The sequence below is a fragment of the Barbus barbus genome, assembly GCF_936440315.1.
Source record: "Barbus barbus genome assembly, chromosome: 7".
Lineage (NCBI taxonomy): Eukaryota > Metazoa > Chordata > Actinopteri > Cypriniformes > Cyprinidae > Barbus > Barbus barbus.
Genome location: NC_136735.1, coordinates 29,662,829 through 29,679,176, shown reverse-complemented (window position 1 = coordinate 29,679,176; position 16,348 = coordinate 29,662,829). Strand labels below are relative to the sequence as shown.

General features: G+C 37.2%; 1 protein-coding gene across 1 annotated transcript; it reads left to right on the top strand.

Moving 5' to 3' along the window:
- The first annotated feature begins 4,088 nt into the window (after positions 1–4,088).
- ubn1 (ubinuclein 1) lies at positions 4,089–16,114 on the top strand. Its single transcript, XM_079420833.1, has 17 exons — positions 4,089–4,782; positions 5,897–6,182; positions 6,653–6,754; positions 6,960–7,058; positions 7,155–7,295; positions 7,422–7,519; positions 7,661–8,087; positions 8,164–8,234; positions 8,336–8,465; positions 9,188–9,306; positions 9,433–9,546; positions 9,739–9,882; positions 10,408–10,458; positions 10,639–10,678; positions 10,801–11,256; positions 11,886–12,123; positions 14,925–16,114. The coding sequence occupies exons 2-17, from the start codon at positions 5,967–5,969 to the stop codon at positions 14,975–14,977; spliced, it is 2,499 nt and encodes an 832-aa protein (XP_079276959.1). The 5' UTR covers positions 4,089–4,782; positions 5,897–5,966; the 3' UTR covers positions 14,978–16,114.
- Positions 16,115–16,348: the final 234 nt, after the last annotated feature.

The window sequence follows — 16,348 nt, the reverse complement described above, 5'->3', positions numbered from 1 at the left end:
AGAATCAAAGAATGTAAAATTATTTAATAACAACCTAATAATTTTCAAAAAGCTTCAAAAAACAAATTTTATATAAACTAATTTAACAAATAGGCCTACCATGCATTTCTGTTTTCTTGAATTTTCTTTCTTGACCTGAACAAAACCTGACTTTTCATTAAAAAAGGAAGCAATTAAAGGAAGTCACCGTCATGGGTTTTAAATGAGTGCTTTCTTACATGACAACATATCTTTTTTGCACGTTGGTTACAAAAACTAATTTTTAAAGAATGAATAGCCTAAATTAAAACAAAAAACAAACAAACAAAAAAAACGTTATAAAGGGTTAAATGATAAACTTCCATCTCATAATTTGTTTAATCTGTCAGTAAGGTTTATTGATGGTGACAAGAAATGCTGGGAGACGATCTATTCTAGACTATTGCAAATAGTTCTTAGACAACTCGGGATCACCCATCTCTCGCTCTCTCTAAAATAAATAAACAAATCTCCTACATGTCATGTGACTCGTGTCATCCGCCTGGATATCAATCAGGGTCTTGATGTGTGCTGACCGCGGTCTTTCGTGAGGGCCCTGAATAGTTAATATCTCTTTGTTATCCACGCTGTTCTAATCCCCCGGTGGCTCACGGGCTCACGGTTGTTCGGGTCTGGTACAATGAGGCATGGGAGGAGGAGCGTCAACTATTATTTTCGGCCGGCGCGGCCATCTGCTGCGCGCAGGAAACCCAAAACCCCAGAGACGCCCCAGTATCCACACTGCAAACTAGCGAAGATATTTTAATTAAGGCGAGGCAGGTTAACTCTTCTGCTTAATGAATTGCCTTCGTTGGCCTCCCCTTGTCAACCAGACGTGATTCTTGTCTCGGCCTCCTCCAAAAACACTACAGTCTTCTCATCCTGGTCCATGAGTAGCCTACCCCAGAACTGAACATTTGGGGTTCTTCCGTATTTATATAATCATCATCAGCTCATTACTAGAGGTTCTCAGACCTAAACTTGGTGTGTCCGTGTGTAGGAGGCACCCAAAATGTGTAAATCTTGTGTTATGTGTAAAGATTTATCATGTCCAAACTTCAGAATATAGTGGGAAAATTTGCCAGTAAACTTCACAAATAATCACAAAAAAAACGGCAGGTAACATTTAATGAAACGTGAAATTTTGAAGAAAGAAAGACTGATTTTCTTTTATTTAGTACAACTTCGTAAAATCTTCTCTTTTTTTTTTAAGTGTACCAAAACTTGCTCAGCCTCGCTGGGTTAAAAGAAGAATAATACAAAAAACATTATTTTTCAATAATTTGTTCTCCAACAATGTTTGCTAAGTACCAAAAGATGGTTCTCAGTTAAACGTTATACACAGTTAAGCAAATTAAAGAAGATGTAAATTGTGTGACAGAATAATTAGACGAGTCTATCAATTAAATACATAATTGCGTTTATGGAACCCAAACCTAATTAACTGTATTTAATTTTTTGCTTAATTAGGCGACTTGCAGAGGACTCTCATGGTGGTCACAGCGCTTCCTAGTGGTGATCCGAGTCATCATCCATAAACTTTAGATCTTCCTATAAATTATGTTGATAGACTTTATAGCAATGATACCATATGATAATACTGCACACATTTATCCTGCTAAAACGTGGCATAAGAATACAATTAACAGCTGTGGGAGTAAGTAGCCCATCTTGGCCAAAACTCGTTGAAGCAAATTCTACAGAAAGTCAAAGTTGTTTTACATTAAGCTTTTTCTTGAACCACCCACTGATGGATGCATTTGGCCATCATGCTCCGATCTAACTGGTTAATTAAAAACAGCTCATGTTTGCTCAAGTTAATAAAAGGACTAAATTATTCACTTTGGGGACCCGAGTCCCTGAGCGCCTTAAATCATCCCGGGACAATATTGTAACTCTCTCTGTGCTCTGATGAAACGCTGAGGGGTCCTGTCACTGGTCGGAACCCCCTCCTCACTTTCCATCTGTCCCTCTTTGTCCTCCCTATAAAGCGTGTGTATTTTAGCTCATTGTCTTTCACGCATTTATTGACACCTTTTTTAATTTGGCGCTTCTGTCGGCCTTCTCAAGCCGCGGGGCGCCAATCTCTTCCGCTCCATTAGCTCATTGAAACAGGAGTCTGGTTAAACAAAAGAGATGCAATCTGATCCTCTGTCCTTTCTCTCTCTCTCTCTCCGTCTCTCTCTGAGGCCATACATGTCTCTCTCGCACATCACGGGTTTTCACGGCCTGTTTGTCAGTGAGACTGGCCTGTTCGTTCGCAAGCCAGCGGGGAGGGGGATCTTATTAGCATTAAAAGCCTACACCGTGAAATTCATTTATAATTGCTAGAGAGAGAGAGATAGCGCAAGCATATGCGTCCCGAATTACGTTTGAATAAGTTTGTGATATGTTAACATGGAATGGAATGCGACAGACTGCAATTATGACGCCTTTGTGACTGTCAAATTCGATTCAAAAGAGGCTCGTTCCACGGCGAGCGCCCGTAGAGAAGAAGGTGAGGTGAATCTTAATGAGAAGGCTTAGAAATCTCTTCTGGAGGAAACGAAAACAGACCGAACAATGTAATAAAGTCGATAAAATGGCCTGCCTTTATTGCCAGTGTTTCCTGATGCTTGTACAATCTGCGTAAGATGGCTTGATGCTTTAAACCGATCTTGTCTATCATTCATAATGATGTTTTATTAACAAGGTTCGGGAGGAGCGCGTCAGATACTTAGCCTAATTAACACAGGAGGTTCCCACTCCAGTTAATCAATACCCGGCTATAAATACAGCTGACATACCTCTGTTCACTCGACGGATAATCAGCATCGCTCCTCCACCCCTTCTCCACTCAAAGGAGGTATCACTAGAGTTCTCACCACACTATGGGGGGGTACTCTGGGTTCGGGCCATTCCTGAGCCCGGAGCCCTTCCCCAGGACAGCACGCCAACTACGCATTACTATACACGCCAAATACGCATTACCTTACTCGTGCTAAATATATGTAAGTGTGAACTCGTGAATCATAGTATTAGAGACAGAACCTGGTTGGTGGTGATGATGAACCAGGTGTGCAACCATCTGGCAGATCTGGTCCAATGCTCACTCTCTCTCTCACAACAAGTTTCTCCCCTCAACAAAAAGGTTTGAGATGTGCAAAATATGCAGTGCTGGACCAGCATTGAGAACTGTTGCACTATATTAAGAAAAAAAAAAAGAACAGCTGACAACAGCCACGTATAACATGTTTTAAGTGTCAAACTTCTATTGCACTACATGTGAAGGTTTCCACAGAAATCCTTATTTGACAAATCCTTTTTTGTCATATCTTTTGCAAGGCATGACCTCAGGTTCAAATTATCTTTATTATCTGGAATTTAGAACCTGCAAATGTGTCAGTTTCTCTTTAAAAGTCACAGTTTTTTAATTATCCTAAAAAATGGTAGCACAACAATTAAACTATTTAAAAGCACTTAATTTATCCGGTAATGATCAAGACCTAAAATGTTATTAATTAATGTGACTGTCATTTTCACAGACTTTATCTGCATGTATTCTGACACCCACACCCCAAATTACAGTTGAACAATAACCAATTACATTCGGTTTTAAGAAATGTGCTGCCACCTACTGGTCACCTACTGGTCACCTTCACAACCAAACCACAGAAGCTTGAAACTAAAAGCGTTTCCTTAATGTCAATGTCAAATCAGAAGTCAGTTTTTTCTTCTCTGGACTGGATCAAAATCAGACTAACCTGAACCATTTTTTTACACAATACACATTTATAATGATTCATATTTAATAACTTAATTTATAATGTTAAATGTAATGGATTATTCAAATGTATTCGTTTTTTATTAAGGGTTTTTCATATTCTTCAAATCGTAAATTTAGAATATTTAAAGAGAGACAGCTTTTTCTGTTTGAGTGAAAGAGTATCTTAGAGCATAATCACTGCAATGCATATCTTGCACTTGCAGTGCATGCATTTAACAGTCTTATCTGTGAGTATTTAGTGGTGAATGTCTGTTAACTTCAGAGGCCCTGACAGTATTCGTTCAGTACCACGGACAGCGCCAGTGTGTTGCTTCTGCACGATAGCACTGAGGACATCACAATTCAAGCAGCCTGGTTAAGAGCATCATGTATGTATGGTTACGAGATTTATAATGGAGATATGGCAAACGAGAAAAGGAGGATTTCGTAAACTCAGCAGTTTATTAGTAGGCTATTGTTCTCCAGTCTCACCTGTTAGTATAATCAGTTTAACCACATTAAAACGTGAGACAACATGATTAAATGTAACAGTACAATATTGTTCCTTTCCTAATGAAAAATTCAGGCGCAGGATGATGACGACTAGACTGACTAGGCAGTGGTACGTCCAATAAGAGCAGTGAACGGTGATTTTGGAAATAGTTGTGGGTGTCCATATCAGTGATGAAATTTCTCTAGCAAAAATGCATCGCTGCTAAAATCGTCAATACTACATGGAACACAAAGGCTTGTGATCCAAGGTGAACCATCGGCCAATCCATATTGGAGATAAAAACCGACTCTGTCCTATTTGCGCCTTGCATCTGAAAACGACAATTCTCCATCGCCATGATAAGTGCAGCGAGTGCTTTGTGGAGAGTATTGTACTATCGGCGAGAGAACGGCTGCGCGAGACACCGAGGGCCGCGGAGATAGAATGAAACCAACGCTGTTGCAGACTTCATCGGAACATGACATATCAACGATTCACCTTTACATGACATGGATAAACATCCGTGGTATGTTTGTTTTTTATAGCTCTTTCTACAGATGCGGTGCATCTATCAGTAGTGTCCCAGAAGGCATATTGATAAACACACAGATATACCCGTTAGCGCCCCAGCAAGCATAACTATGCTCCAAAATGTATTAAGTCGTAAATATTTTGTGCTAACGTTTTTATCGTACATAGTCAATATGATAGATAGAAAATATATTTTCACTACGCCGCAGTTGCGTCACGCGACATTTTAAAAAAGATCACTATTTTAATCTGGTATTAGGAGCAGCCTGCGTCGTTGTAAAAGGTTTTGCCACAGGCCTGCATCTTTCAAAGGAAAGAGTTTATCAAATAAACATGGAGAGAAGTATAGAATAATAGGTCACAAGTTTTAAAGTTATACCTTATGCGCTTTTTTAAGACTTTGTACATGTATTGTGGGCGAACATCTACTTTCATATGAGATTAAGTTACATTTGAAGAGTTCAGGTGCAAAAGCCTCTAAATGCCGTTTGAAATTTTCTTCTAAAATGAGCATTTTTATCAGGCTCCTGTGTGTAGGTTCAGTAATTTCACTTTAATGGCAGTGCATAGGTTCCTTTGTTTGCCATTAAAGTGAAATAACTGAACATTAAAAAAAGGAGCCTGAGAAAAATGCTAATTTTTGAAGAAAATTTCAAACGGCATTTAGAGGCTTTTGCATCTGAACTCTTCAATTGTAGAAGAGATTGATAAAAAAAAAAAAGTGGCTGTCTTCCGTTTTAAATAATTTACGTACGTTACATTCTGGAAGTTGGTACATTTTTGGTAGCCTAGTTGATGGTGGCACATATCAATAATGTAAAATAAAAATGTAGTGTAACTTTGCTTTTGAATCATTTCAAAAACACGTTATGTTTTGCGTCATGTAAAAAAAAAAAAAAAAAAAAAAAAAAATACCTACTCTACAAAAATAGCAGCAACCAAAACGTTATGTAGCCTACTTCCCCTCGTTGTTACTCCAAAAGCCAGACCTGAAAAGGTTTAATCAGTTGAAACGTGCAAATATAAGTGCAGGCCTCCAGGAGCATGGGGTAAACGTTGCGTGCGCTTTTAAGGACGGAAAGTAACACTTAGTTCAATTGGCTTCACAGGTTCATAATTAATCAACCAAACGTGCACCTGTTCGGGAAGAATTGCGGTGTGTTGCTGTCGGTCTGAGCGATGGCCGCTCCGAGAAGAATTCATCTCACTGCACTCTCAAGCAATGTACGCTTTCCTCTTCCCACCGACCCCAATGCCAGTGACCAGCCTGTCAAACAGGGCTTACCTGCACCGGCGCCAGCTCCGCATCCCGCAACAAGACTGGAATTAAAACTCTTTCAGTCGGATGAACAACGCTGCCCGGAGTTTAGCTACCCGGATTTGATCAGCGCAAAAGTAAACAAGCATCGACTCTTATGTATTTTCTGAATTGATCACTTGTTATGGAAATCATGATTTTTAGGCATTACAAGCAAAAATTCAAAACTGTATGCAAGTATGCAAGAACAAAAAATATTGCAAAATATAAATGCTTTGAGTTTGCATTTAATAATTTTCAAATCAAAACATTTTTTTAATTTTGTGGGGAAATAGTCACAAGTTAAATACTTGCTTTTGATCCAGAAGTGTTAGCAGTGGTGTCAAAATGAGCATCTCCCTTGTTGTTTACATTTAGAATTAAATAATTTTTTTAATATGTAGGCCTATATATCATTATCTAACTGTGAATTCAGCAACTGAGATGTGTATTTTACCAGTATTCAGTTAAATTGGGTTTAATTGCTTTTTCAAGTTTTTAGTCAATTTGCCTACAAGTCCTTGAGGATTAATGGTAGATTTATGAAAATCAGTCTTGTTTTCTCAAGGAAACCACTGAGAAAAGGAAATCACAAACATTAGATGAGATGGTGGAGGACACGGAGAGAGATGAACTGGAGGCGCTTGCAAAAAAGTTTGAAGCAAAATACGTGAGTATGAATTCTGCCAAGATTATATTTCTAGCTTTATGATGTCAGTGCTGTGGAGACAAAGTACATTTCAAAAGTCACTGCACTTGTATATGCAATTATACATATGGTGTGATTCAACAGGATTAAGTATATATGTACATTTTAGTGATTTGTGTGTGCGTGTTTAAAGCTATACATTAATATCCACCATTTTCTTGTTTAGGGTGGAGCTGCCAAAAGAAAAAAAGACCGGTTACAGGATCTGGTGGATATGGGCTTTGGTTACGATGAATCTGATTCATTCATTGACAACTCTGAGGCTGTAAGTTTAGACCAGATGATAACATCACCTCAAATGATTCCTTTTATAGAACACATGAATGTTTTGCTCAAGTCTCATTTTCTCTGCATGCCGCAGTATGATGAGCTTGTCCCAGCTTGTCTCACCACCAGATACGGAGGCTTCTACATCAACTCTGGAACTCTGCAGTTCCGTCCAGCCTCTGACGAGGAAGAGGAGAACGAGAATGGTTTTGAGGACAGCGGTTTTAAACCTAAGGTGTGTCCTTTCTTGCAAAAATGTCAGTTCCAGATTGTCTGTACAGTTATCTTCAGCTGTATGCAAAAGATTAAGACATGAATATATTAATTTGTCACCATACATTTGATCTGATTCCCTTCTCAGAAACGAAAGCTTAAGCAAGGAAAAGACAAGAAGATTGGGGAAAAAAAGAAAGAGGAAGACATGCTTGCTAGAAAGGAAGAGGAGGAACCCAGAAAGAGGTTTTTGCTGCTGGATGGATTACTACTGAATGTTTACTACTCTCAAGAAAACATAAATTTTTCACAACATATTTTAGGAATAATCATAGTTTTCATTGATTCTTTCTTAAATCCCCTCATTATTTGCTTTTTCCTTCTCAGCACCCCGCCAGACAAATCATCTGCAAAGAAGAAGAAAAAAAACAAGAAGCCACTAAGTATCGATAAGATGCTGAAGAAGTTCCACAAGGAAAAGCTTCAGCAGCTGCAGATGTTCAACGCTAGAGAGAGAGATCCGCATGCTCTCAATGACACCATGCAAGCTGAGGTTCAAGAGCCGCCCATATCAGCTGACCCTCTTCTCACACTCATTGGTTCTGCCAGTGCAGATGACCTCCTTCAGGCGGTCAAAGCAGCAGAGCAAGACTTTGACTTTGATAGACTCTTGGGGGAGCCACAGAACGTCTGCTCTCCAAGCCTAGAAGATAATGGAGAGGCTCTGATGGTGTCCGTCACTGAGAAACCCACCACATTACTTCCCGATGGTCTGCCACCTACATTAGAGCAACACATTAAGGAACTTTCCCAGGTATTGTTTGCACTTACAACTTTAGAGAAGAGTTTGCAGGAATATGCATTACTCATGCATTACTTGTGCTCTTTAGGCTGTTAAGAAAATTGAAGGACAAAACAAGATGGAAATTTTGTCTTCAGAACTCAACAGTGTTCTACTAGAGTAAGTTACATTACATTTATTATATAACAGGTAACATTTTACAAAGCATACTTTGTATTTTAAGCCAATCTTATATTGATTATTTCTCTTTGTATGTTCAGTGTGGAGGTGAACTCTAAACAGCTTAGTGGGAAAGTGCGCTCCAGAATCTTCTCATACTTGGCTTCACAGCTGTCCTGCAGCAAAGGCACTCTGGTGAAAAGAGCCAAAAAACTCCACAGTCTACAGCAGGTCTGTGAACTTACAACACTGCATGACCCTTCAGCATAGTGACATGACCCTACTTACTTTCTTCATTCCTTTCTTGTTCCTGGTCTTATTCTACATGATTCATCAGTGCAGGTTATTCCAAAATCTTTATCTTTGATCATGATTACAATTACAATTTAAAGATTTTTTAAAGATTTTACAATATACTGTTCAAAGGTTTGAGGTCAATCATTTTTTTTAAAGAAATTAATACTTTTAGTTTGAAAGGATGCATTGAATTGAAAAGTGACCGTACAAAAAAATACAAAAATATTAAGCTGTTTTCAACATCGATAATAACAAGAAATGTTTCTCAAGCAGCAAATTAGAATTTGGAAGGAATTCTGATTTCTGAAGGACACTGAAAACTGGAGTAATGATGCTGAAAAACAGCTTTGCATCACAAAAGTAAATTACAAATTATATATATAGATATATATGTATTTGAATTTCAAATAGAAAAGTTATTTTAAATTGTAATGTTATTTCAATGTAGTACTGTCTTTATTTTTAATTAAAGAAATATAGCCTTGGTGAGCAAGAGACTACTTTCCAGAGACTACTTTAAAAAAATATATATTATTTTTTTTTTTTTTTTTAACCAACCCTACACATTTAAATGGTTGTGTGTGTGTGTGTGTGTGTAACTGAAATCCAGTTTAATGTCTCTGTAAGCTCAATGTGCTGGTCGTGTGTTTTATCAGGATGAACAGCTGCAGGAGCTGCTGAAGAAGCTGGAGAATGCGGTTGCCAGGTCCATGCCAGAACAGATCACCCGTTTCCAGAATCACTGCCAAGCTCACTCTGAAGCCAGAGCTGCCAAGTAATCAGTCATTTTTAATGTGCCTATCACTCTATCACTGTATTTTTACTGACTTTTTAATTGGTTTGCAGTTTTCTATTAGAATGCAACTTCGGTTTGATTTGTATGTTCTTTTTGCGTTTTAAGACTCGAGGCTGAGAAAGAGAGGGTGATTGATGGCTCTGATGAGGAAGAAGAGGAGAGGAGTGGAAAACGAGTGTTTGGGCCTCGCAAGAGGTTCAGATGGAATGAAGAAATCAGGTCGGGTCTCTCCAGTGTGTGTGCAATGCATGATTATTAAAGCTCTCTTGATTGCTACTAGTAAATGCTTTACATTCACATTGCATAATCTTTGAATTTAATGAATACCAGATCTTGTAAAATGAAATATTATTCAATTATGTAAGCACTGATCATCAGTATAAATAAATATCACTGTATGGACTTTTACAGGGAGTTGCTCTTTGAGATTGTCAATTTGAAGATGATAATTTATGATTCGGAGTCGCCGACATGCTCTAGTTTGGAAGAGTATCTAAAAGCATTCCTAGAGGCTGATGTTAAACCACTTTGGCCTAAAGGATGGATGCAATCGAGGTATACAAAGCAAATTATTAATACTCTGACATTTTGGACATAAGTGAAATCTCTAGGGCCAAGTTTTTCATCATTTACATTTACAAGTGACAAGTAATTCAAGTTTCTCAAACACTGGAAAGCTGTGTTTTCAGCATCATTACTCCAGTACTTCAGTGTCACATGATCCTTCAGAAATCATTCTATGCTGATTTGCTGCTCAAGAATAATTTCTTCTTCTTCTTCTTCTTATTATTATTATTATTATTATTAATGTTAAAAACAGTTGTGCTGCCTAATATTTTTGTGGAAACCATCATACATTTTTTTTTAAATGAATAGAAAGTTCAAATGAACAGCATTTGTCTAATGTCTTTACTGTCACTTTTGATCAATTTAATGCATTAAAAATCTGATATTTTGCTTATCAGACAAGCAAATAAAAAAAACTCAACCGTCAGTGTTCAGGCCTTAATAGGCATGAAACCTTGCTTGGGGAAAATCCTTATTAATATTTTTTATAAATTTATGTCGTGTTCTTAATAGGATTCTGCTTATAGAAACCCGAAAAGCACATGGCCACATCACTGGTGTTGTGTAAGTGTGATTCTACATTACTACGCATATCCTAGATACTATATTATTCAACCCTTCTGAAGAAAATGATTCATTATTTTTTCTAACTCTGTTATCAGAAAAGACTAATTAACATATGGAACCTTCCTAGTTAAATACTTTACCACAGTTCATAAATTGCCCTTTTCCTTCATTTTACAGGGCAAGGAAGAAGCCAATAGGTACATCAAAACTAAAAAAGGTAAATCGGAAACAAACTGCAAACCCCAGTCTTGGGGTAGAGTCTTGCATGTTGCATTCTTTAGGAAAATATAGGTGGAAGTCTGATCTTAAACCTTGCTCTCTCCAATGTTGAATGCACAGGTCAGCGGCGCCCCTGAGGACAGTAAGAATAACCCGGAAATTCAGGGCCCACCAGCACTGAAACGCAAACGTCTGAGTGTTCCTGTGAGCATGCAACCTGAAGCCACGCTGAGCACCACTGCCAAAACGCCATCAAACACTCAAACCTCTGCCACCTACTCCACCCATCCATCTAATCAGAACCACAGGGAAGGTAACAAGATTGAGAACCATCATACCAGCACTCAGAGAAGTCCAGTGACCGCAGAGGGAGCTGGATCAATCCAGATGATGTGGACCAGGTCTGTTATGGATTCAGATTCAAAGCAGCTCCAGACTGGAGAGAGGGCGACTCCAAAACTGACGCTGGTGGCGCCGCCAGATGGTGCTGAGGGTGATTGTCTGTCGGTGGTGCAGGGAGTGGCCAGGCTCCTCACTACAACCTCAGTGGGTGACACACCGGTTTCTATGGCAGCAGTAAGTCATTTAAAAGAAAAATGCAAAAAAGACACACATTGGTTGCTGCTTAAATGTAGATAATATAATTTGTGGTATCATAAAAATCCTTCCTAAATATTTAATCTAAATATTATCGTGTCCAATGTTGAATATTATCTTTTTGTAGTTGTAATGCCACTTTGTAATAATAATAAATAAATAAAATATATTATTATTATTATTATTATTATTACAAAAAAAACTATTTTAATATGTCTTCTATATCTTAAAGTGTAATTTTCTGCAATTTTCAGTATCATTACTCCAGTCTTCAGTGTCACAGTTCTTCAGAAATCCTTCTAATATGCTGATTTGTTACTCACGGAACATTACTTATTATTATCGATGTTGAAAACAATGCTGCTTAATATTTTTTTTTTCTTTTTTTTAAAAAATCCTTTTTAATGAATTGAAAGTTGAAAAGAACAAAATTTATTGAAAATCTTATGTAACAAATTCTAGATGTCAATTTTTGTTTTATGTATAACAAAAAAGTTTAGTCAATTATTTTGGAGCCTAAGAGAGAAAGGATTTGTTTTTAAAGCTTTTGTTTATAGTTGGACTGAATAACACTTTCACTTTAATATTTTTCTTTTCTTGTATTTCAGGCAGCTGGTGAGATCTCCTGTGGAAACCCAGCGCTTCCCACTCCTTCTCTATCACTCCTTCCATCCTCCTACCCCACCTCAATACAGCCGGGTGTTTTACCGAGCTTTGCCCCCCTGCATGCTCTCCCGTTCCCTGGGCTCAGCCCTGGCACCAAACTCCCTGGACAGCCTCAGGCCTGCAAAGGAGCTGTTTTTCCTGGCCCAGCCACTGGAACTTTCCAGCATGGTCTCGCACACGGTGAGCAGATATTGATCCTGAAAATAACCATGGAACTTGGTAAGCATCATCTCCGTTTGTTTAAAGGTAGAGTGTGTTATATATGCTCCAATTACTGCACAAAACAATTGATTCCGGAGCTATTCTAGCATTTCAAAATGACACACTTCACCTTTAACTACATACAGGGGCTTAAATTCATAATCTGTCTCATATACATCAAAGATTTAGTACTCTTGTCTTTGTGTGCAAAGGATAGAATGGATGAGCAGAAGCACAACTCTTGTGTGATGTTTAAAGCACTTTGCTCCATCGCTGTAATGTTACATTTGTCATCCTGGTGTTTTCTTCTTCCTCCTCCTCTTTCCTATTTCAGGTAACTCCATGCTGTGCTCTAGCACGCTTCATCTTCTGTCTGTCCCTGTTTCTTCTCCTGCTCCTCTTCATTCTTTAACACCATGGCTCTTTGGTTTAGGTAAAGCTACACACCTTTGGGAAAGTCCATAGGGACAGTTGAAACGCCCTCACATTGTTCATGTTCATCTTAATTAGGGCTGCACAATATATTGAAAAAAACCCGATGAAAATAAAACACTTTTAAAGTATATTTTACAGTATTATTATTATTACAACATTTCTCATTTTAATATTTTATTTATAACAATCTTAATACATTTTTCAAGTTTTTCTAAAAAATAAAACATTTTTAATGTCAGTTTTTACAATATTGTGCAGCTCTTGTTTTGATGTTTGCTTGCTTTATGTATCTTTTTTTTGTATGTTTTTTGGTCCTGCTTTTTCTTTAGATTACCATTTTAATTTGTTTTTAACTTTCTTTTGAAGTGTGACCAGTAATGCATGAGTCTGAGTTTTAGTTTAGCTGATCATCTGTAGTATTTCATATACAGTGCCCTCCACTAATATTGGCACCGTTGGTAAATATGAGTAAAGGTGACTGTGAAAATAAATCTCCACTGTTGATCTTTCTGATCTTTCATACAAAAAATTGTCCAATTCTAAACTTTCTTTGAAGTAAAACAATTGAAAGTGGGGAGAAAATCTCATGATGAAATAAATATTTTTCTCCAATGCATGTTGGCCACAATTATTGGCACCCTTAGAAATTCTTGAGTAAAATATCTCTAAAGTATATTTCCATTCGTATTTCCATTTTTTTTAGCACACCATGGTGATTAGGAGCATGAAATTGTCCAGCCATGACTTCCTGTTCCACAGGATTATAAATATGAGGAACACAAAGGCCAAACTCCCTTAATCATCCATCACAAGGAATAAAACCAAAGAATATAGTTCTGATGTGCAGAACAAGGTTGTTGAACATCACAAAATACAAAGTGGCTGAAAGAAAAGAGTAAAAGCATTGAAAATCCCCATTTCCACCATCAGGGTAATAATTAAGAGGTTCTAATCAACAACTAAAGATGTAAAAAATCTGCCTGGAAGAGGACGTGTCTATATCGTCCTAATGCATGCTGAGGAGGAGAGTTTGAGTGGCCAAAGACTCTCCAAGGATCACAGCTGGAGAATTGAAGATTAGTTGAGTCTTGAGGTCAGAAAACAAAAAAAAATTCAAACAGCTCTTACATGACCACATGTTGTTTGGGAGGGTTTCAAGAAAAATTCTCCTAGCTCATCCAAAAACAAACGCCAGCATATTCAGTTGTCAGACACAACTGGAACTTCAAATGGCACTGGCTTCTATGGTCAGATGAAACTGAAAAAAGAGCTTTTTGGCAGCAAACCCACCAGATAAGTTTAGTACAAACAGGGATAAAAAGTACTCCAAGCCTATGCTGGATCTTTACTGCTGGATCTTTAATGTTGTGTGCCTGTTTTTCTGCTGGAGGTCCTGGACATCTTGTTCAGATACATGGCATCATGGATTCTATCAAATACCGACAGATGAAACAAATCTAAACCTGACTGCCTCTGTTAGAAGTCTTATAATGGGCCGTGGATGGATCTTCCATCAGGACAACAATCCAAAACAAACATCAAAAACAACACACAAATTGGTCACTAAGCACAATGAAGCTTGCCATGGCCATCCCAGTCCTCTGACCTGAACCCTGTAGAAAATGAGTGAGGTGAACCGAAGAGAAGCACCAACATGGAGCTATGGATCTGGAGAGATTCTGGATGAAGGAATGGTCTCTGATATCTTGTCAGGTGTTCTCCAAACACTTCAGGCATTATAGGAGAAAACTCCGAGCTGTTGTTTTGGGAAAAAATTGGGTGCCAATAATTGGGGCCAGGATGAACTTGAGAAAACATTTATTTCACAATGACATTTTCCGACCACTTTCAATTGTTTTAATGATAGGTTTGAATTTTGTGAATTGTTTTGAATGAAAGATAAAAAGGATAATCAGTGCAGATTTATTTTCACAGCCGCCTCTGCTCATATTTACCAAGGGTGCCAATATTTGTGGAGAGCACCGTAGTAAATAATAAACTAGACTGTATGATGTCATTGTTCTAGTTTTGTAGTGTTTTGAAATCAACATGAAATCCAAATGGACTCCATTTACTTGTAATAAATTTGCACGTTTGAATAACTTGTTCCGGTTTTACTGTGCCTTATTCATTTTCCAAATCGATAAATTCATTGAATGATTTTAAGCCCTGCCATATTTTAAATTATGAAATATTCTGTCATATGAAATAATTGTCAAGTTATGGAAGTAAAATGGGTCATGAGTGTTGTTTCATGTTGATTGGTTAAATTAAGCCAGCATTACATCGAACAATCACATTAGTGTTATTTTGAGAGATAAAATAACATTTTGTTTTTATGACAGATGGAAGCCAGATCCACACAGATGGTCTAAACGCTCTGAGAAAACTACATTAATGGCCATTAGAATGAAATGGCTGTTACCTAAAGCAAAATTTGCTACTTTTCGTAAGATTATGAAGACGGAGCTCATGTAACTGAACATGGATTTGAATTCTAATTTAAAAGGGCAGATTGGGAGACATTTCGTTTGTATATTTTAGAATCAAATCGAATGTTTATTTGGAGAAAAAACTTACTTCTTGAGAATGGACATAAGGACTATAAGTCTTTTGTTTTTCACAGTATTGATTATAATTTGAATATGACCAGCCATGTGACCTCAGTGCAGTGATATGCACTTGTAATGCACTTACTTTCAACTTCTAAGACGGATATTGAGTAAATTCTTCTGTATTCATATACCTTCTTAAATGCCATTTCTCTCTCTCAGAGGAGATCTACCAGTGAAGATCCACAATCCTAACTTATGAAATGAAACAAACGATATTCAATTCCAGGTGGTGTGGGTTTCCACACTACAGTGTTATTTTCAAATACATGTTTGCAATGAAAATGTAAAGGAGCTCCGAATCTGTTGTACTAGTCAAAGGCACTTTTTCTTTTGTTGTTGTTGGACTGGGTAATGAAAATGATGCCAGTGTAATGATCTCAGGGCTGTTTAAGTACAGTGGCTGAGTTATTGAGTAACGCTGCAATATATGTAGAGAACATGCACTCGCTTTTGTTTTTGAACATATTGAAAAATGACTTTGAAAAAATATTTGAAGGTATAATATGGAAATAAAGTTTCCTAAAATATTTTATTGTTGATAGTGTATTGTTGGAGGTCAGATCTCTTTTTTCCCTCTACATTTTTGTACATATGAATGTTAAGTGAACACTGTCTTGTCAAGCCTATGCAAAGTTGGAAAAAAGTTCAGCAAAACTGATGTTAAATTGCTGTTTAATTACCTCTATACAGTGTGTGACCTCTGCTGAAGAAATGATGTGAGATACTGAGGAAATTTATAGCTGTATATTGTTTTTACCATGTTATTCTTTTTAAAGTGGTACATTATATCTAAACATTACATGCACAGCTGTTTTGTAAATCTGTAAAAAAAAAAAAAAAAAAATACACACACACACATTCTGTAATTATACAAGTAAAAGTAACCTGAAAAATTATAATGAAAACTTGGTACACTGACCAAAGCAGATGTTTAAATCATTTCCAAGAATCTAATCAGATAAATTAATCCTTACTTAAATATGTAGATATGCTGTAGACTCAAAAATTAGCTTTTTCAGTCAAGTAGCATTTAAATGCTAATCTGGCCACTGCGACAAATTGAGTTGAACTAATGTTTTAGTATTTCAAATTTAGTTAAAATATTACCTTGGGTTATCTTCATAATTCACTATGTTTAGGCAATTTTAGAATAT